Below are 21,170 nucleotides of genomic sequence, written 5' to 3'. Positions count from 1 at the left end.
TTTGGCCAGTAGAGAAGAGTGTACAAGCAGGTCACCAGGGTGAAATCAAACATCTTCATTCTCAGATTAAATTTCTTTCTTAGAAAATACTTGTCTTTTTATTTTGTTCATATGGAAACATGTCTGGATGCTTGGATTGGGAGGAAAAGACAAGGATGGGATTTTTGGTGTAAAATAATTACCTGAGAGCCACTGACTTAAAAGAGTGGTGGAAATGCTTCACCTTCCCATCTTTCATGAAACCTGATTTGGAAACCTCCCAATAAAGTCTGAAGATCTTAATTGCCATATTCTATTCTAAGTTATAGGGCTTCCCAATTTCCCTCCAAAATTTGTGGCATTCCACAATGGTCAGAGGTGATGTGCATGTAGCCACATCTGGGGTTTTCTGAAGGAAGATGCCTGTTTTGCTAAGCAGCAAAGAGATACCTGTAATTTTTAAAAGCACATTGTTTAAGCAGTTTTTTCTTGTATTCAAAACCAAATGGTGTAGCAGGATATTTGGAATTTCTATTTATGTGCTTGTTTTCTGGTTTAACAACTGAATATACAGAATGAGCACGCACATTTACTTACTCCATGTAGAATGTAATTTTTTACAAATCTCACTTCATGCTCCTCATGCTTTCTTTCCAGAACCACTAATATTTAATACTGGATGAGAAGTTACCTGGAGACAGGATAACTATGGCTGTGAGCAGTGCATATTCTTCCTGTGTCATCTTCAGCTCTCCAATGCTTTTATAAAAATTAAACATGGGAGTTATAAATTCATCTGAGATACCTGTAAAAAAAGTCATAATATGTCTTAATTATTGAAGCACTCTGGTTTATTGCTACACAGCAATTATTTCATATTTCATATTGACTGTCTTGGTGGGAGAAATCTACTACAGAAATCATGATGCAAGACAATTAGTTACAAAAGCATAAGCACACCCTTGCTTTCCAGAGCAAACTAGACACAAGCAAGCTCTGCCAATTTATTTTTGCACAGTTTCAAAGTATTTCTTTCAAACCATTTTACTCTGTGGGTTTGTCCATCTGGCTCTTCAGGACAAGTCTCATGCGTGGTTTCCTCGTTGTCTGCTGATAATCCTCTTTGCAAAGCAGACCCTGTGTTCCCTGTCTGTGCATTAGGTATGTGGAAACCTCTCAGGGTGTATGGTTTAATTCCAGCCCAACCCCACAACTAACTAACTGCCTTGGGCAGTTTCTTCAGTTGTCTCCATAAAGACACTTAATTACTCCTTTTATGTAGCCTGAAACTTTCATTAGGTCTAGGATTACCTGTAGTCCAAGATCAACTTGCTTGCAACGACTACTACCTTAAAGCATAAAATAATGTATTATGAAATACAGAGCCAAAAATAGCTAAAATTCAAGCCTATTTAAGAAAGGGATCATGTGATTCTCTCACCATCAGCAGCAGCCTTTGGGGTTTCCAAACTAAGGCATACTAAAGGGACTTCTTCTTGCTGACTTTGTCATCAGATCACAATGTTCTTAGCCTTAAATTACAGATGTATTCCATCCTGGTCTTTGGTGTAAAAGAGAAGTCCTGTGACATCAAAATGATTCCTTTTTTAAATGATATGTGAGTCACTCAGAGCAGACCAAACTATTGATGGTGGCTGCTTGCAGCTCTGAAGCAATGTAGACATCCAAACCAGTGGTTCTGCAGCAAGAGCCTTTTGGCTCTCCTGGGCTGAAAGGATGGAAACCTCCTCTGTTCCCACAGATGAGTGCCATAGGATCTCTTGTAGGTTTAATCTTAATTTTGAGCTGTTCCAGGAGAAGTCTTTATAACTTGCTTTGGAAATCACATGAAATAATGTGTGTTTGAGCATTGCGTACAATACAAAGCTGAAGTCCAGGGCTAGTGAGATTTGGAGTGCCTCCAGCAGGCAAAATTCAAACTGAAACTCAGCAGGTGGAACTCAAAGAAGGGAAACATGAAGTCATTTGACTCAACTGTGAAACAGTCACATTTTGCTGTGACAGTGAATTTACTTCAAGCAGTGGAATAGTTATGTGTCTCAACAGTGAAAGAATGGTCTTGCAGGGCGTGGTTTATTTTATGGCTGATTCATATGTTTAAGCACATGACATGTGCAATTTATGTTCACTTCAGATTACAGGCCACAAATCTTGTTTCTGTGATGAGTTCAATACTACTGATCTAAGTAAATTAAGGGGATATATATGATGCAGGTCAGCTCATCCTGTAGAGGTTAGTAACACAGCTGGACCTTCTTACAGAGCAAACAATAGTCATAGCATCTAATGTGCTGTGAGGCTTATGTCATTAGTCATCAGCATTAACTGCTCAAATTTTTGAATACTTGTTATTGCTAACTTTTGGGGAACCACCTGTCTCTCTATTGGGTGGTTTTAAATGCCTTGGTTCCCTATAATATGTAAATAGCACATATATAAGGCACACCAAAATCTTAAAGTTTGCATGAAAGAAGAAAAAAATAGAAGTAGAAAGCTGGACCTTAAAGCAGAGCAAATTAATTCCTTTAATGAAAATACATAGCTCAGCAACAACACAAGAAAAGTCCAAGACAAATTTGATATGTTTAGAAGTCTCTGTGCAAGGTATGCCACTGGGCACAATCATCTTAAGAGGAAACAAGAAATAGTAGGAAGTGGGCTGTGACTAAGACTCACATAATTTGTTTCTCATATTCATAATTTGAAGGTTTTTTCTCTTTTTTCTTTTGAAGGTCAGGTTGGCTTTCAGCTGTATTAATTAATTGTTTTGGTGACCCCAAACTCCTCAAATCCTGTTGTCTATATAGCAGAAGTACGATGAAAATGGTAGTGCCAAACAGGATGTGACAAAACTAATTTAGGTCCTCACTGGTCCAAACAATGCCTAAGCATGTAAAGAAAAAATCTCTGCCCAGAAAGCTTAGAAGCTAACATTAAGAATGGAAAGGTAAACCAAAAAATGAGTATAGATGTGAAAGTAAATTAAATCACTGCAGAGAATTCTGCATCAGTGTACTGCAAATAGAGAAATTAAACCATAGAGATGAAAGGGAGTTAAAAAGGGATGTTTGAGGAATGCAAGTGATTTACTACTTTTCCTAAGGAGAACAGAACTTCAAAATCTTTAAACTGATATGTGTCATAAGACAATTATGAAAAGAATCCGTGAGAAATTAGCAATTTTTAAACTAGGATAATGGAATCGTCTGTCATAGCAGTTTTGCTGTCGAGTTTCCCTGCTGTTACTTCATCTTGTGCATTACACAAATTGCTTTCTGTCACAAGAGGGGGCTGTTTTCTAATGTGATTGTAAACCCTTCAGTTTGGATTTAATAAGCTCCAACAGAAAGAAAAAAAAAAAAACAAAACAGGAAACATAGGAAACAGATGTTTATAATTCTTACTTTTTTTCCCCCTAGCTACTGTATGAGATGTTTCCATTTCAATGCAGATTATCAGAACAAGAATTAAAGGTGGTTTGATGCTTGTATCTGGAAAGGCTAGAAAATAAATGAGTTGCATGATTTTCCCAATGTTATTGCTACAAGTTATAGCTCAAAAGTGAAACAAATCAAATAGATGAAATTATATTTCGTGCCTCATTGAGAACAGAAAAGTTAGTTCCGCCTAGCCCTCTATATTTAGATCAGACGAGAGCCCTGCACAGTGCTGTCAGGCAGGCAGAGCTTCCTGGTCAATGCTAATTGTGCCTCCTTCCTAACTTTCTTCAAAATGGTCTCAAAACCCTTGTTTCATGCAGTATTATGGCAGTAAGAGCACGTTTATCCTTCATATGCCATTGGGCATCTTTCTGCTTTATACGGGTTCCTACCTTACCCAGCTCAGGCACCTGCAGAAGATACTGCAGACAATTTGATTATTTTGTTATCTTCATGCATGTCTGGCTGCAAACCCAAGCATGGTCAGTGGGAAATACAAGCTTTACTGAGTGCAGCTTTGCAGCATCAAACTAGAGCAGATATAAACCCATGAACATTTTCATTCAATATCCCTTGCTTGCACAAGTTCATCCTCATCTGTAGTTCAAGACACAGCATTACTTTATATCTTGTCTTTTTTAGAGTTTTATTGTTATGATTTCTCTTTAATGGTACGATGACTGGTACCTTCATAAGGTTTGCAGTTCCAGGCCATGAATAACTATCTGTTTAACATAATCCTGGAATATGTGTATTTACTGTGATATCAAGTCAGTATTGCCAGCTTTTTGAGACAGCATTCTCTCTTCTATTTTGGCCGTTTTGCAAAACTGAATAATTATTCTATTGCAAGAAGAAAGCTTGAGACTAAATGCTAATTAACAGTAACTAGCACTGTGTTATTAATACAGATAGAGATCGTTTTTGCTTGATAAACATTGAGGTGTTAGTGAATATGAAACCAAGGGTATATTAGTAGGTGCATTATGCAAATTAAATATTCTAATTACTCACAAACTAACATTTTATCTTTCACATTATTCCATCTACCAGAATTGCTTTTCATGCTGCTTATTAGCTCTCCCTTCTGAGCTATTCAAATGCATCAAGCTGACCAAATTCACCCCCTTGATACTGAGTGCCAAATCAGGGAAAAATCTAGCCAGGAGAGAAGACACACCAGAGCATGGGCACATACTTTTCTGTCTGCCATTATCTTGTAGGTGTTAAATGGCCAACTTGAATGAGACTTTAGCATATGTTGAGCAGAACTCACAACTAAGTACTAAACCCCCATCTTTTTTAAAGTAATCCATAGGACAGGACCTCTGTTAAGTCATAACTGCAAGTGAAGAAACCTTAGTTTAAAAATCCCAAACAAACAAACAACAAACCAAGCCTATAAGGAGGTGCAAATGACCTTTCCATATATTCTCCTTTAGCAGTGGCCTGAGTGCCTGCAGTAAAGACAGAAATGTGTTCTGGCACACAGCAGCAGCATCTGCACTGCCTTGAGCTAGTCTTCATAGGCAGAGTCTAAAAAAGTTTTTGCCCTGAAGAAGATGCAGAAGAAAAGAGATTGGGCCCCTGACATCTGTTCTTGCTTTCATGGGTATAGCTCTATCCTGTAGATATAAATTAAATGATTTTAGCAACTTCATATATACTTCAGGTACCTAGCACTGGATGACTCTGTGTGGTAGATCATGCAGGAAAGCAGCGTGAACAGAAAAGTTATTTCCTACATTTTGCAATTTAGAGTGGTCTAAATTTCTAAATGTTTTGGGCAGTGTGCCAGTTTTGCCTTGAGTCACAGGATGATGTGACTCCTTCCACGAGGATGCACATGACCATTTGGAGGGTTAGACACTTAGGACACGTCAGTGAAGATCATTTTGTTCCTCTGCACAAAGCCCAGCACGAGAGGGATTTGAAGGACCACTTTTGCTCAGTACTAGTAACCAAATTAGAAAAGAGGGCAATGGAAATTATTAGGTATCCATGTTCCAACACCAAGCTTTGCTTTAGGTTGCAGGAGCCTCTTATCCAAATCAATGGGAACTTTGTATCCCATATTCAATGGAAAAAGGTGGCCTCCTGCCAATGCTTTGAAAGTGCGGCTATTTCTTTTTTCCTTGGATCTGAGTGTACTTCAGCACCTGTAACCCATCCAGGAAGACAACAGTGTATTTCACAATGCCAGAGGTCCTGCTGCCAACTTAAAATTTGGGTCCAGATTCTTCCCTTTCTGTCAATATCAGTATTTTATTTCACAATACTCCAATTCCTAGAACTGCTCTGTAGAGTAAAATGACAAAATAAAAATCCCTGTCTTTTCATGACTACTGAAACCTAGGATCTTCAGCAAAACAAACTACAAATGCTCACAGGGAAAAATTTCTGTCTTTCAGCTCTGTTTCTTAAAAATACTGTACTGCTCAGTAATGAGGAGAATTTGCTTTCAAAATAACAAAAAAACCACTAAGCATTAAATTACTAGAATGTCAGCCTTTCACAGTCAATCACAATATGGTATATGCATAATGAAGCATCAAATAAGATGAGTAAATGGCACCAAATCTCAGTAACATTAAACAAAAGTCTGTATTTCTCATTAAGTCTCAATATTAGGGTGCATAGGAGAGGATTTCAGCCACAGGAGCACCTAATGTGAGAGTTTTCATATCAGCTGATGGAAAAAGACCATCAGGGCTCAAACAAAGGCAGTCTCTGAGGTGCAGCAGGACTTGAGCAATATGCACAAGCTGAGAAATAAAAATACACCTCATCAGCATGAGAATGAAAATGAATGCTGATAATGCTCAAAGGTCATCACCACAAGATCTCTGACTTCTTTATCAGAAATAAGCCCCTAACATTCCATACAATCAAACTGGAGAAGGCATAAATATTCATAGATGAGGGCAGCTTCAAAGTGGACGTGGTGGCAGGTGACAGAACTGTGGATAGCTTGTGACTTTTAGGCAGGACCACCACCACCCTCCTTGATTTTATGGATAAGGCATCAAAGCTTGACAATAGAACTTATGATATTCAGGCAATAGTCTGTACCTAAAAATATACAGACAGAAAGAAATTCTGACTGACAGCAATAATTTATGGCTGCTGGCATGAGAATGATTAGGACCTCACTAGGAGCCACAAATAATCCTGATGCTGTTTCTTCATTTGTTACCTATAAACTTGATTGTTAAACTCCACTCAGCCATCACTGAATTTCTTCCATTGTCTCTATTGTCTTAGTATGCCTCGGTTTGCTGCATTAAGGCTCTTTTATTTCTGTGTTTATTTGTTTGTTTTCCAGTGAGGCATATGGAAAAGAGGGGTTTAATCTCTTCTGGCCATTCTTATCTCTTGGCCCACATGATAATGGGCAGCTGCAGCTTTTAGTAGCATTTGTCCTTACTGTTTAAGGCTGGAAAAGATTGCTTACATTTCTACTTTAATGTCACATTTGGTACAAGAAACCTAGAGCCCTGGTCTTGATTCCTATGACATGCAGGGGTGTGAACTGCATAATACTTAACAGTTTTAATATTGAATATTTGTAATATTTTATTTGACTATTATTTATATTACATATAATTGAAATAACATTGAAAGCTGTATGTGTAAACAATGATAACAGAAGAATTTGGATGCCTTTCTTTCATTTTGTCTAAACTTTTACACATGAAAATGAGGATTTAAGCCACAAAAATAAGCTGTTTCTGTAGTAGATATTTTAAAACTATTTCAAAGTTTCATTTATTTAGAAGTGAAATAGGTCCAGTAGCAGTAATTAAACTACAAATGCAAAGATGTACAAGCTGTGTTTTTTTGTTGTCACAGCCCCATTAAATGCAGCAAAGGAAAATCTTTTGAAGTAGGTTTGAATTTGCACTAAGTAAAGAAATAAAATATAAGGGAAAAGTTATTTTATTCTGTATTCTGGCTATTAATAGAAGGAAAAAATGCAGTCAGCAGCAGTAAGCTGGATAATACATTATCCTCCTGTAATACACAGAGGGGGAAGTTCTAACATCAGTATTTCCTCTTATGCCTTCAATTTGATCCTGGCTTGAGGGCAGATGTTTTAGAAAACCTCTAAAGATAGAAGATACACATTTGTATTTATATTCATACATGTTTAAAAAGTTATTGTGGTTCATTTCTTGGGAACTGTTTAGCCCCGGTTTTTAGTCAAAGAATTTGCTTTAAATTTACTCTGGAGTTTTTTCCCCACAGAAAAACAAAATAATTGTGGGAAATCTACCACATTTGTTAATTGTCTTGAAATTTCTACACAAATTCCTTCTAAATTGTTCTACACAAAATTCTTTTTTTAAAATCTGCAATATGACAGGCAAATAATACTAAGGCAGGATACAATGTAATATTCCAGCCAGTTGTGTTATCATAAAGTCAAAGCAAGAACTTGCAAAATATAATATTGAATCTCATCTGGATTCAGTAGTCGCAGAGAATTAAAAGAATATTTTACAATTATGACTAAGGAAAAATTATAATGGCATAATGGCTTATGCAATGTTCTGGATTAAATATTTACTGCTTTTGGGTTTTTTTTTTTTTAATGAATAGTTGATACTCTGAACAAAGAAGCTTCCTACTCATTTTGCAGATTAGAGAAGGGAAGCTTTCATTAATTGTGTTGCCATAAGGATTCATTTCTCTGACCATTCTCTGATCATTTGTCAAAAACGTGAGTTATAATCCAGTAAAAAAAGTCTCTTAATGAAGACATTTGGATCTGTGACAACTCATTACAGTTTCCAGGAAACATATCTGGCCTTCTTGGCATAGTTCTCTGCCTGCAGAATCTGGACCGGAAGCTATTTGTATCACTCTGGAAGTCACTGTTTCCAGTCCATCAAGTAGTACCCTCTTAAAATCAATCAAAACAAAAGAAATATAAAAAAACTAATAATTATAAATGAGTGTGTTAAACCAAAATAAATACATATTTTCAGCTAGCAAATTATTCTCAAGTTTTCTGACTCCTTTTCAGTGAACCAAATATGTAAGTATTGGATTAATTTTGCTTACACTGGTAGTACTTTCTGAACTGAACTGAGTTCAAGCCCATTTCCATGATTAGTACTGACTAGTTCTTCTGTCTCTTCTCCTTCTGATCCTTAAAAAGGAAACTCAGAAGCCAGAATCTATAGACTGACTCTCTTATTCAGAATTGTTGATCCATTTGAATATTCATTGATAGATATCTGAGGGTTGGATAAAGCTTGCTGGTCAATACAGAAAAAGGCAAAACATTTAGTAGTGCATTGATGGAGCACAATGCATAATCACGTATAATACCACTTTCTCTAAGTAACTAACATCTAGCCCCATTTGGCTTTTTATAATTATTACAATTTATGTCCAGAACCGGTGGAATTTATCAGAGTCACTGAGATTTCAATGGACTTTAAGGAGTAAAAAACACACTGAGAACATGCTGCATTCATAATTCTTTGCATCTTGTTACGTGTGATTCAATTTTACCAGAACAACCCTAAGAACAGGTGCTTGCCTTCAGTCATCTTCAGTAATATACTAAAATATTTCTTTTTCTTTTCTTCTTATAGGGATTGTCTTTGAAAGCATGATTACCAATACTTTACATGACCAATTTGAAATGGTAATAGTTCTTCTTTGTTCTTCTTTCATACTTATCATTGGAGACATGCACTAGGTTTATTTGATGCAGCATTACTCATAACAGTTGTAATGTAAAGAATCCTTTACCTTATGAACTTTAGACTCAAGGCTCAGTTACATTTGTTCTAGTTAATGTAAAGAACAACATTCAGATAAATCTATCTCAATGCTACTAAACAATCTTACTAGCTTCCCAAGGCCCAAATACTGGCACAGAAGTGCAGTGGTGTGGTTTGGTTTTGGGGTTTAATGGGGTTTTGCCCCATTAAACAAGACACCTACCACTATTGCGAATTCTTTCTTCTAGAAGGACGGTGTGCCCCGTGGGAAGCTTCTTGCTGAAAATCTCAGCTGAACGGAGGAACATGGCTTCTACTGCTGAGCCCTTCAGCAGAGCAATCTGGTCTTCATGATCTAGGGTTTGGAAGCCTGAAGACACATGAGAGACAAGTCAGGAAGCAAAAAAAACAGCTCCCACTTCTTTCTGTCCTGAAATTCCTGCATGTGAGGTGCCACACATCTGCATAACCTCAATGTTGGTGTCAGCAGCATTGCTAAGTGCTGCAGACATTCAAACCTGGACTTCAGAAAACAACTCTGATTTGAACCTCCCCAAAGTTTATGAGGATTGCACACATATTTCAGTGTTCATGGTGCTTTTAGAGGATAAGTGAAGTGTGGTGTAGCATAACCAATAGTGAGAATTTTGTCTAACCTGATGCTGCTCCATAATATCTTCCGTCATGTTTCCACCAGAGCTCTCTATATCCCTTTCCCACTGCCATGCTACTTTCAGTGTTAGAATGCACCTTCCTTAGTTAAAGAGGACCTCTACCACATGTCCAGTGTTTGGTCTTGAGGCAATACTAACTTGAGAGTTAAAAAATGCTGATAAACCCAGATGTTCAGCACTTGTCCATAACACACTATGCACAGACCATAAATATTTGCCACCGACTAGAGAAAGTTCTTGTGTGGGACTCACAATTCAGTGGATATTATAACCTAGAGGCATTGCTAGAAAGGCAGCAAAGGCAATGAAGTAGAGTCTAACAAGTACTAGTAGTAATTTAGAGGCAGATTATTTGGGACTGCAGCAATATATAAAAATAAAATCCCTCTACAGACACAATCCCTTCTCTGAGTATTTTCTTTGTCAATAGTTAAGGGGTGTTACATATTGGAGCAGCAGAGTTTGGATTGTTCAGTCTACTATTCTTCTGAGCACAAAGCATCTTTTCTTTATACAGTATCTAAACAATGTGTAGAATGATCAAGCATTTTAAAATAGTCTTTAAAATACACACAAAGATTGCCAAAAGGCAACAGAAAGGTATGTAAGCATTGCAGTAACAAAATTTTCCCCAACATGCAGGATATATATACCTGGTAGTTTTTTGGTGAATTCCACAAGAACCTGCACATGACTGGTAGCCATTTCTGTTAAAATTAGAAAATTGCCTTCAGCGCTGAATTCCTCGTTCAACTGTTAAAAAACAAACCAAACAAAACCTGTTAATTTTCACTGACATTTCATATTTAAGAGCATGAAATCAAGACTAGATTTTTTATTAGACTGGACCTGGCAAGAGTTCCACCAAACACTGCAATTTGTCTCCAATATTGCCAAAACCAAGTATTTTGGAATGCAACATAAGAAGTAGCCAGTATCTCTAGAAAATATTTTCAAGATTCCAGGCTGGTGTCATTGCAGAAAAGAAGTTTTTGACAACAAGTCAAACTCAAATCACTGCCTACACTCACAATGAAAAAAAAGTTGTTCCAGTCAGCAAAGGTTAGATTTGATCATAAAAGTCTTATTCTTAAAGAGTTTAAAGATTTTTCTTAATACTTAATGTTATTTAATGTAATTTAATTTGATGAAGATGTGGTCTAATTGTTGACTGAATGGGAGAGATTCTGCCCCACTTTCAGCATACTTTAAGTGTAAGCCCATAGTTTGCTTAACTTACTACACCCACTTATCCTGACTACAAATATTTTTTGCCTTTTAATCCTCAGCTTCTTTATCAGTGTTTCAAAAATGAAATTTTCAATATACTTACTAGTTTTTTTGACACCTCCTGGGGTATTTGTTGTTTGCTGTATGAATCCATAATATAATCAAGAAGTTTCTGCTGTTCTGGGGTAAGTTCTATCTTCTCCTATACTAGCAAAAAGAAAAAAAAAAAAAAAAAGCTCATCATGAAATGCAGTCATAGTAGCATCTCCTGCTTGAGGCAAAAGCTATACATCTGGTTTTCACCATTTGGAAACTAAGGAGATAACAAGTTTGCTTTCTTGTCACTGATGCTTTAACATAAGTGTACAGAACAGAGGTGTATAATGTTTTTAACTGTATAGATTTGTGTGGTTAATTATTAGAAATAAGGGAATGCTTAGCAAATTACTAGGTATGTTCAAGTTTTAATATCATACCTCACTGCATGTGATATATGTAACACAGAAAAATACTGCATGGATGTTACAGATGCTTTACAGGGTTTTGACTAAAAATATCAGAACTACTCACTCAAGGTATTTCCTTGACTTAGTGGAAGGTAGAGTACAGGTAGATCCAGAGGGTTTTGAAGAATTTTACTATATGCATTTAACAAAAATCACATCCCCAGTACAGTATGAATAATTATAAGAATTCTTACCCTGTATATTTTAGTAGTAGAAGTGACTTGTTTCACATCATGGCCTTCATTGTCTTCATTGGCTGTCTGATCTGGGGGCTGCTTCACATTTTTCCGTAGCCTTTTTGACTTGCACTGTATCTCTGTTAAGAGACCTAGGACACACAAAGCAATTGGATTTTTATATAGGCACTGAAGAGCAAAACAGTTGGTTCTGCTCATCCAGAATCCACACACTGAGCATGTCAGGGGTCTTGCTTTGGACCAGGTCTGATCTATTCTTACAGGCAAAAAGCCCATTAGTGATGGGAATATACTGGAGAGCAATAAACAGGAACAACTGGAGGACATAAAATAATGCTTTTGTGCTCTGATCCAAAACAGTGATTGAGGTGCAGCTATTCTTACACAAAGGGCATTGGATATTTTCAATAATCTTTAAGCAATATTAGGTCAGTTGTGCAGAATCTTTGGAAAGAAAACCCGTGCAGAAGAGGGGACTCTGAGGACTTTAGCCATTGCTGCATTACTACAGACCAACAGCTGAAAATGTGGACTCAGAATTAACTCAGACTGGCAAAAGTACCTTTAAAATGAATTTATTTAAGAAGTTACCCTGATGGTCTTGGTTTTCATTGTATTAGAGGAGTGTGTAAAGCCCTGGTTTTATTATAGAGTCTCAGTTGCAAAAAGGGATTTTTGTATTTGTGGTTTGGGGTTTTTCCTTTTGTTCTGGACTACACTTAAGTACCTTGAACAAGAAGCTATTCTTGTTTGGCTGTCATAAAAAACTATCAATTTTCTTGTGCTAACAAAAGGAAGGAGCAGTAGGTACCCTACACAAGCTGTGGAAGAGAGTCAGAAATCACAAATGAAAAGGTAAACACCTAAGTATTCATCTAAAATAAAACCTTTCTTTCTCTCTCTTTCTTTCTTTCTCTCTTTCTCTCCTTTATTCAAGTATTCTTTCCATTCTTCACCTTTAAAACTGCAGAGCAGGAAAAGAGGCTCATTCAGTGAGTATATGATGTGGAGGAAGATACCATGAAACCAGTGAATCTTGTTGTGAATGTTTTTAATTTCCTGTTTGAGCCCTATATAAAATGACCTACCTGAACTGCTGAGAGAAGAGGAAATTTACATGATTAAAATAAGACCTGCAAAGAATACCTTGAAAGGATGGAATAGGAATGATGGAGATAATAATTGGTATCGAGCCATGTGATTTGTGGTGCCACACAGCACCATAGATTTCTTTTTCTAAATTATTCAGTGCATCCTTTGGTGCTGTTAATGGGCTTGTGCTGTTTTCCACCAGCTTAGGATCTGGTCTATTGCCTTCGTAGGGAAAATTTGTTTTACATTTGCCTTAAGCATTAAGTCAGATTTTTCTCACACTTCTTGCTACTAAGTATTACCTTGATATCTTATTCTGGCTCCATTTAAATCTTCTGAAAAACTTGTGAGTGTGACAGGACATCACTTTTTAGCTCAGAAATAGCTAGGTTTCAATGGGTGTAAAATTCCAGGCAGAGTGGTAGAACCTGGGTCTTCCCTAGGTAGACATTTCACCCAAGAGACATGCAGTTTAAATACAAATGACAGCAAATGACTGAAATTGATGGGTAGTAATTTTGGTCTGTCTATAGTTTGCACATAAAGGGCAGGAGAAAGATTATTGAGCAGCTGTGCCATAAATATTTATAATACTTTAGCTTCTTGTTCTGAGGAAAAAAAAGAAACCACAGAGCTTGCAATTACAATCCTACAAAATGAGTAAGTGAAACAAAGTTCAAGGTAACCTTTTATTTCCTAGTCATATTTTTTCAAATAAATGCCCTATACTACTAGAAGTTTCGTGTTTTACTGTCCTAGATTACCTTGAACTAAAAGCAATTATATGACACACTCCTACTTTAGAGCCATTAAATGGTGCCTTGCCAAACATCCTCATTGCAGTGCATTAGAGCACACTTATGGTTAAGTCATGAGCAACACAAGATACCCTGTGTTTCCATTGCAGAGGGAGAGTCAAATGGCAGCAGCACCCACTGGCTTTTATTTCCTGTGTGCCAGCCTGTGAAAATGATAGGCCAGTATAAAAGTTTCATGTGGTCCCAGTCAGTATTATTTACGCTGACCTGGTTTTTTTTTTCAGCAGTGGGTTGTTGGGCTTTTTACTGCACTGAGTGACTCAAGCTATTTTGAATCCTCAAAATTTTGAAGCAATGGATCAGAGGTCAGCTCCATAGGGGAGTTACTTTCCTCTGACAATGCAGGGCTCATAGAGTTCTTCCATCAAAGTGGGGTGTGCTCATATATTTATGTATTGCACAAGATTATGTCCTATCTCGGGATCTTTGCAGCCTGTTCAATTTGCAGAATGAAAGATTAATTACATTATGCTGGCAACACTTTTGAAATAGTGATGGAGCTTATTGTTTCTCATACAACCCACAGTTACTATAGCATCTTCTGATCAGATTGAAGGATAGAAATATATTAAAAATTCCAAGTAGATTAATTTCCTGTATGAACCTAAATTGATTTCACACATACGTGTATGCTAAAGGGACCAGAGCCATCAAACAAATAAATTGTAGTTCTATTCATGGAAGGCAAAAGAGCAGATGCTTACAGAGTGTTTTCAGGAGAAAGCTCACAAAAATAGTGTAATAACTCAAAGTGCAGCTTTAAGCATGTTACAAGTTGCACTCTAATATCCTCATTGTTCTAAGTTATCCAGTTAGAAGCTCAATAAAATTTATATACTGTGAATCTGAATAGGATATTTGTTTTAATACGAAACATTATTAAAATCCATTGGGTTAATTTCTGGAGACCTATATGTCTATGAGTACTACCTATGTGCCTATATGCAAGGCAGGAAAATCTACAGCACCACAAGAAAAGCTAATGGGACTATAAAAAAGGGCTAGCCCTTACCCAGCTTTGCCTGATTGCTGGGTGAGGTCTGGGAACATCCATTTGGCAAATCCACAGAAACTTCCTGCTAGCAACACTCCTGCTCTTTTCTTGAAAACGACATTGTGTGTGTGCCAAAACTTTGACTTCGCCAGCATGAACTTGACTGGGGAAGCACCAGAAAGAGTAGGAGAGAAAAGTGCCAGGACTTTCCTGCTCCGGCTTCCATAACACTGCAACATCCTCACTCCTGGGGAGTCTCCCCTAGACTCACTTCCCCTGATCCTTCCCACTCCACCATTTGCTCAGCTCCTACTTCCTCACATGCCTGACCAACCAATAAATCCCCTGGTTACAAGTGCATTTGTCTTTCAACAGGGTTTGATGCACAGGCACAGCATCTTCTTTCATATGACATCTTTTATAACTTTATTGTCAAAACCAGACCACTCAAGCAATTGTAGCATTTAATGCACGCTCTGACTAGATGATGCAAATACCTGTATACATACATTCAGCCAACATGCCCATCTGCTTGCATTTCCTTAGACGGCACTCCTGGCATTTTCTCCTCATGTACATGTCCATCTCGCAGTTGCCTCCATTTTTACACTTGTATACTGCATTTTTTGTGATGCTTCTTCTGAAGAATCCTGCACAAGACAGCAGTGATGTAAATGAAAACATTCAGAAGCAAAGTCATCAAGGTGAAGTTCACCTCCATCTGCACTGAATTTTCTGAATGATACAAGTTCTGCCAGGCCATCAGTTTCTTTCAGTGCCTGGATGACTGCATTCTTGATACTTGTACTGATAACAATATCCAAGTCATATAATTTAATAAATGAGCCCAAATTCAGACCCAAATCTGAAACCTGCCTGTAGCAGGCTGAGCACCAACATTAGAACTGTAGGGTGATACCCTACAAATAGCCAGTGGAAAAAAATGAGTCTGTTAAACCTCTTGAGGTAGAGAATGAGAAGAAAGACAGCTGAGTAACTCTTCATCCTTCCCTCAGCTCTCCATACTGGTCTGCTCACCCATCCCCAAGTTTAATAAGGAAGCTGCACTGCATCTGCTTTTTGTAAATGTGGCTCCATCCCTCTTTACAAGGTACTCCAGCCTTATTCACCGAGTATTGTCCACTTGACGAGTTAAGTCATCACCAATTTCACCTGCACAGACAGTTCTACTGGTATTGTTACTGGATTCACTAAAAATTGCACAATAATTACTGCAAACAAACTGATCCAAGAAACTGAGAGGACCTTCCTGAATCTGTCCAAATCTCTTATATGGCTGCTTCCCATCTGTGAGAGCAGCACTGTGGGCAAAACATGGGGTACATGAGATACTAAATCTGATTAAATAAGGGTCATCACAAAGCAACAGAATTTTTAGTGTTACTCACTGTGCCATTATAATCTTCTTACATTGCCCTTCACATGGCAAAGACTATTTAGCATCAGTACAGTGGCAATCAGTTTTCCTCCCCATGTGAGGGCAGGTTTCTGAAATAAACTCCTGGGAGCTTTGCTGCCACATCACTGATTTATACTGTGCTTCAAACCAGGGCTCTGTTTATATTAATATTTATATTAATCAGAGCTATTCAAAAAGCTTTTGCTTTCTTATCACCCCTGCCTGGCACAATAAAGCTATTGTTTTCCAACCTGGCACTCTGATGCATTAAAAGAGGGACCAGATAAGAGCCAGTCTCCCACACTAAAATCATAGAGCAAATTCAGTTGTGAATCTAAAGGACTATCTGTGTGTTTGCAGAATTGTGCATTGTCAGATGACAATTTCCCAAATTTGACCCATGGTTTTAGAGTTGCCTAATCTCTTCCAAGCACCAGTGTGTAGCAACCAGTAAAACAATTCCACTACCTGGTCACAAAAAATCTGGCATTTCTCTGAATCTCCAGTAATTCCTGCTTGAAATCTCTTCCATGCTGTCTGTTTTATTGGCTGCTCTTCAAACAAATACAGTTGACTGGCATCACTCTCTTTTGAAATGCAGATTACTTAGAACCTCCAGGAGCCTCAGGCATTATTTTTATTCATCACTCACATGGTTTTAATAAATTACCATTTACTGGTCAGGGAAGGGAAAAAAAGCCTGGATTTAAGATGTAAATTCTCACTGTCAGTTAAAGGCAACTGCATCTGCTTTATACAATTTATAGTTTCATTTGTAAATGTTAAATTCTATAGTTTATAATACATTAATGACTAGTAAATGCTGAAAAGTTCTGCACAAATATTTATAACATTCTAAGACTGATTGATGACTTTCTCAATCAACCTAGTCACAAGGTATTCATGATGGAAGAAAGAAAAAAAAATTAATAAATTTTTTTTAAGATGTGCAATAAAGAAAAAAGGTAAAATCATGGATGCAAATCTAGGAACCAACAAGTGGTCAAATACTTTCTCTTGAAAACAAAAGTTTTGAAAAAGTGAAATAATCTGAAATGAAAAGTGAAATAATTTTTTCTTTTTTGCAAACACTAGTTTTAATCCTGTTCTTGCTTCAGTTTTCTGAGAAGTGACTCTTGAATCACTGTCTTTTTAAACAGAATTCATAACTAATTTTGAAATTATCTTTTGGTATTAATGAAATTTCTGTATATATTATTCACTACTAATTTGAAATGAACTTACATTGACACCTGCAAATACTTATATGTGATTTTCTATAATAGGAGGAGTTTTACTAAAATTTAAAGGTAAGTCAGAAATGGCATATGTTAAACTAACAAAGGGTTAGTAAACTCAAAAGCTGAAGGTTTTTCTGGCACAGTCTTACTTTCATCTGATCTTGCCAAATTACAAAAAGCTTATATTGGCTGGAAATGTTGAATTTCCTTAGTTCTCAGATAGTCATGAATATGATTAATTATGGTAGAGCTGCTTCAATGTTACTGATGCTAATTTTTTCTTTTGGATAGTATGAAAGTTGAAGGAGTGCAGTTGTAAAAAGAGTAGATGAAAGCTTTGGAAATATGTCTGTTTGGCATCCTGATGGCTTATAAATTCAAAAGTTTTTGAAATTCACAATTGCTACCAAAGCACCTGCTCTGCTCTGTCAGACTATCAAGACATCTTCCACCATTCCTTTGCCCTATGCCCTCATGGTGGGTGTTAGTGTGAGGGAAGATTAAAGAGGGACCCTTCCTAGTCTGGTGTGAGACACATCAAGCAGTACAGGGGTGGTTTGAATACTGCAAAAACTCCTACTGCAAGCCTGCATGGAGGGGCTGTGTAACTAGCTTTTCATGGAGTCATAGAATGGCTTGGGTTGAAAGGGATCTCGAACATGGGCACTTTCTGTTTCAAAAGAACTTATTCTGTGGCTCAATTAAACAAGCACAGCATTATGTCACATTTGTTCTGTAACACCTAGCCCTTAAAACCCAGAATAACTATCCAGGCTGAGGCTGTACCAGAATGTCCCTGATGTCATTCTGCAAAGGTTGTTTCAGAAATGGTCTCTACAGTAAACAGGTTTAAACACAGTGTATTGCTCCTTGTGCTGTAACTATTTTGTAAAATATTAGTGAAATAGTTCATACATACTTGTTAATGCATTAAAAAAATCATATATATATATATATACACACACTCCTGCAAATATCCAAAGATTAATATTCTCATGAGGAGAGTAGATAAGATACTAACATTGTTCCATCTGCCCAAGGGGGGGGGGGAAAAGAAACAAATACAATGGAAAGCGCTGCTGAATGCATTACCCAAGAAAAAATAATAAAAAATAAAAAATAAATTAAAACATCCACTGCATGAATGGAGCAGAGGTGCTGCAAGGTGACCACTAGTCCTACAGAAAGGGACCTGCATATTATTTTGGACACACACTGAGCATGAATTAGCAGTCCTGTTGCCAAAAAGAAGGGATAATCTCATACTGAGGTGCAAAACAGAGACACGTGAGGTAATTGTTCTACTGCACTGATAAGAGCACAACTGAAGGACCAAGCAGAATTTTGGTCTCCATGTTTTGAAGGTAATGTTTACCCATGTGAAAAATTCCACAGATAGCAAGAGTGATCAAGAGATCTAGAAAACACAGTATCTGGTTTGCCTTGTGAGACAGAATTACTGTCCTCAGCACATTTCTCTTTTGAATCAGCTGATACTTTAGTCATCTTTATTGTAGAGAGAGAATCCATTATACTTAAGTAATTCAACTTTTACTATGTTTGATCAAGGGTACTATTCTCTGTAATTGATGTTGCAGTCATGAAACAGAAAAAAACATAAAATAGATTATCCCAATATAGCAGTAAAATTATGGTTAGATAGAGTGATCCAAACTGAATCAGTGGGGAAGTGGATGCACTTTTCCTTTCACCATGGGTTTCAGTCTGAATATTTACCTGATAGCTTTAGCCTCTCTTCTAGAAACATTCTATACAAATTTCAGAGTTTGTAATTACAAGTATTTGAAAAGTTTCTCATACATTTAATGCTGAAGTTAATAAAGAGAAGGAACAGCTTACTGTAAGAATAAATGTATCATTATTTGGAGTTATTACACCAAAATTGAGTTTAACCTGGTTTATTGTGACAGCATTAATATGAGTTAATTCACAGCTTTTGCCTTGGAGACTATTCACTTAGTCAGCAGAAAGAAATTAATCTCTTATTTATTGGAATTATTGAGATAAACTGTGTGAGCCTTGACTGTATTCATGTTTAGAGTGTTTGACTACTGTGGTCTGTTTTTTCCTCACAAACGACTTTGTGATAGATAAAGCAAAAGCCACAAATTAGGTCCAGGTCCACTCTCTATAACAGTGAATTCCACATTTAGATATTTCAGTAATTTAGTATTAACCATGCTTTAGTCTTTCCATAAAACAAAAATATTAATGAAACATTTATTCACAGAACAGGATGAAAAAAGTATTTTTCTGGTTGTAATGTACCTCAGCCCTGTCACAGATATATTATACCTCTTCAGGTATAATAGCTGACATAACCTCTTGTCCCTCTCTGCTAAAATATCTGACAATCATGTTCACAATAACAGAAATTATTTTCTACATCACATTTATCCTGATAATAATATGTGAATAATATTCTTCTAAGAAACAAGATATTTGTCCACAGATACAACCTTCTTCCTGAAGAAGCTCCCTCCCTAGAGACAGGGGCTACCCTTAGAAGAAAATATAGAACTAGAAATCCCTCCATTTCACAAACCTGAAGAAGCCCATCATATCCTTTGGGAGCTGGGGCAAAGAGAGTCCCAGGGAGCAGCCTGCAGGTGGGGGCTGACAGCTTTTACTTCCCTTCAATACACACTACCAAAGTCTTGGGCTGGTTTTGGCTGTTTTCTAGGGCAGCCTAGACTCAGCTCCCAGGGGCCTCCATGAGCAGTATTTGCTGTTCCTTCCACAGGCAGAGCAAGGCATGAACAGCCAACACAGAGAGCAGGGCCAGGTTGCCAGTCTCCACAGAGAAGCTGTCCTCCAGTTCTCCAAAAGCTAAAGCACTCAAGAGCTGTGGGTTGGCCTGTTATGCTGTATAACCATAGGACTAATGGTAGAAGGCACTGCCAGTCTGTCTTGGGGAAAATACAGAATAGGGTACACAGGATCCAAATACAAATCTCTAACATGTTAATGATTTGGATACAATTAACAAGAAAAGTAAAAATTAAGAAACCCAAAACCAAATCCTAAAGACCTGAGAAGGTGCTGTGCCTATTAGCTGAATTGATTTCATCCTACCTTTGCATCCTTCACAAGTAAGGGCATTATAGTGGTACCCAGAGGCTTTGTCACCGCAGACCACACAGAGCTCTTCTCCTTTCACTCTTCCTGTGGAGTGACCCAGTCTAGGCTTTTTGGCTGCAGGAATATCCATTATCTCTGTCTCCCTTGTGAAAAAGGTCTCTGAGGGTAATCTCCTGAGTTCATACATCCCAGGGGAATACCATTCCTCGTGCTGTGGAGGGTAGAAGCCTAGGTTGGAGTAATAAGGTGGCGATGAGATCTGAGGCTGAACTTGGGGAAATGGCACATTGTTGTACTGTGCATAAGGTGACACATCTGCCTCTTGCACTGGAGAACTCATTGGTTCTGAAAGGACACCTGGAAAATAATGCAAAACCAATTTCTATTACTACCATTAAATTGTAGTTATCAGAGAAATTTCCACTTCCAGACACCTATCACAAAAACCAGGCACAAACACAGAGAGTGCATTATCTAAATTCAGATTTGCTACACAAATACAGTGCAAGAAATAAACCTTCAAGAAGAGCCTGAAAGAGGAGGATGAGGTTACCAGGAAAGAGCAAGAAAGATATTCCTAGTATAAGTGGTGAAATGCAACCATGTCAGCATCCAGCCTCCAGTGGCCAGCCAGCCTCTGCAGCCTGGTCCCCAGCCCCTACAATCCTGTGCCATTCAGTGCAGCTGTGCAGCTCCCATTGGAAGCACCTCTGTAAGC

General features: G+C 37.5%; 1 protein-coding gene across 3 annotated transcripts in view; it reads right to left on the bottom strand.

Moving 5' to 3' along the window:
• NR1H4 (nuclear receptor subfamily 1 group H member 4) overlaps positions 1-21,170 on the bottom strand; it is a 35,160-nt gene that overhangs the window by 1,252 nt on the left and 12,738 nt on the right. For 2 of the 3 annotated variants that reach the window (XM_079304878.1, XM_079304879.1), the window contains exons 3-9: positions 20,447-20,809; positions 15,187-15,339; positions 11,783-11,916; positions 11,186-11,284; positions 10,506-10,605; positions 9,402-9,548; positions 671-784 (exon numbers count right to left, since the gene is read on the bottom strand). In XM_079304878.1, the coding sequence (XP_079161004.1) occupies positions 671-784; positions 9,402-9,548; positions 10,506-10,605; positions 11,186-11,284; positions 11,783-11,916; positions 15,187-15,339; positions 20,447-20,809 (1,110 nt within the window). The remainder of the gene's footprint in view (positions 1-670; positions 785-9,401; positions 9,549-10,505; positions 10,606-11,185; positions 11,285-11,782; positions 11,917-15,186; positions 15,340-20,446; positions 20,810-21,170) is intronic. The other variant, XM_079304880.1, reaches the window with a different exon arrangement.

This window comes from Erithacus rubecula (genome assembly GCF_903797595.1).
Source record: "Erithacus rubecula genome assembly, chromosome: 4".
NCBI classification, from domain to species: domain Eukaryota; kingdom Metazoa; phylum Chordata; class Aves; order Passeriformes; family Muscicapidae; genus Erithacus; species Erithacus rubecula.
This window is presented reverse-complemented; position numbering and strand designations above follow the sequence as displayed.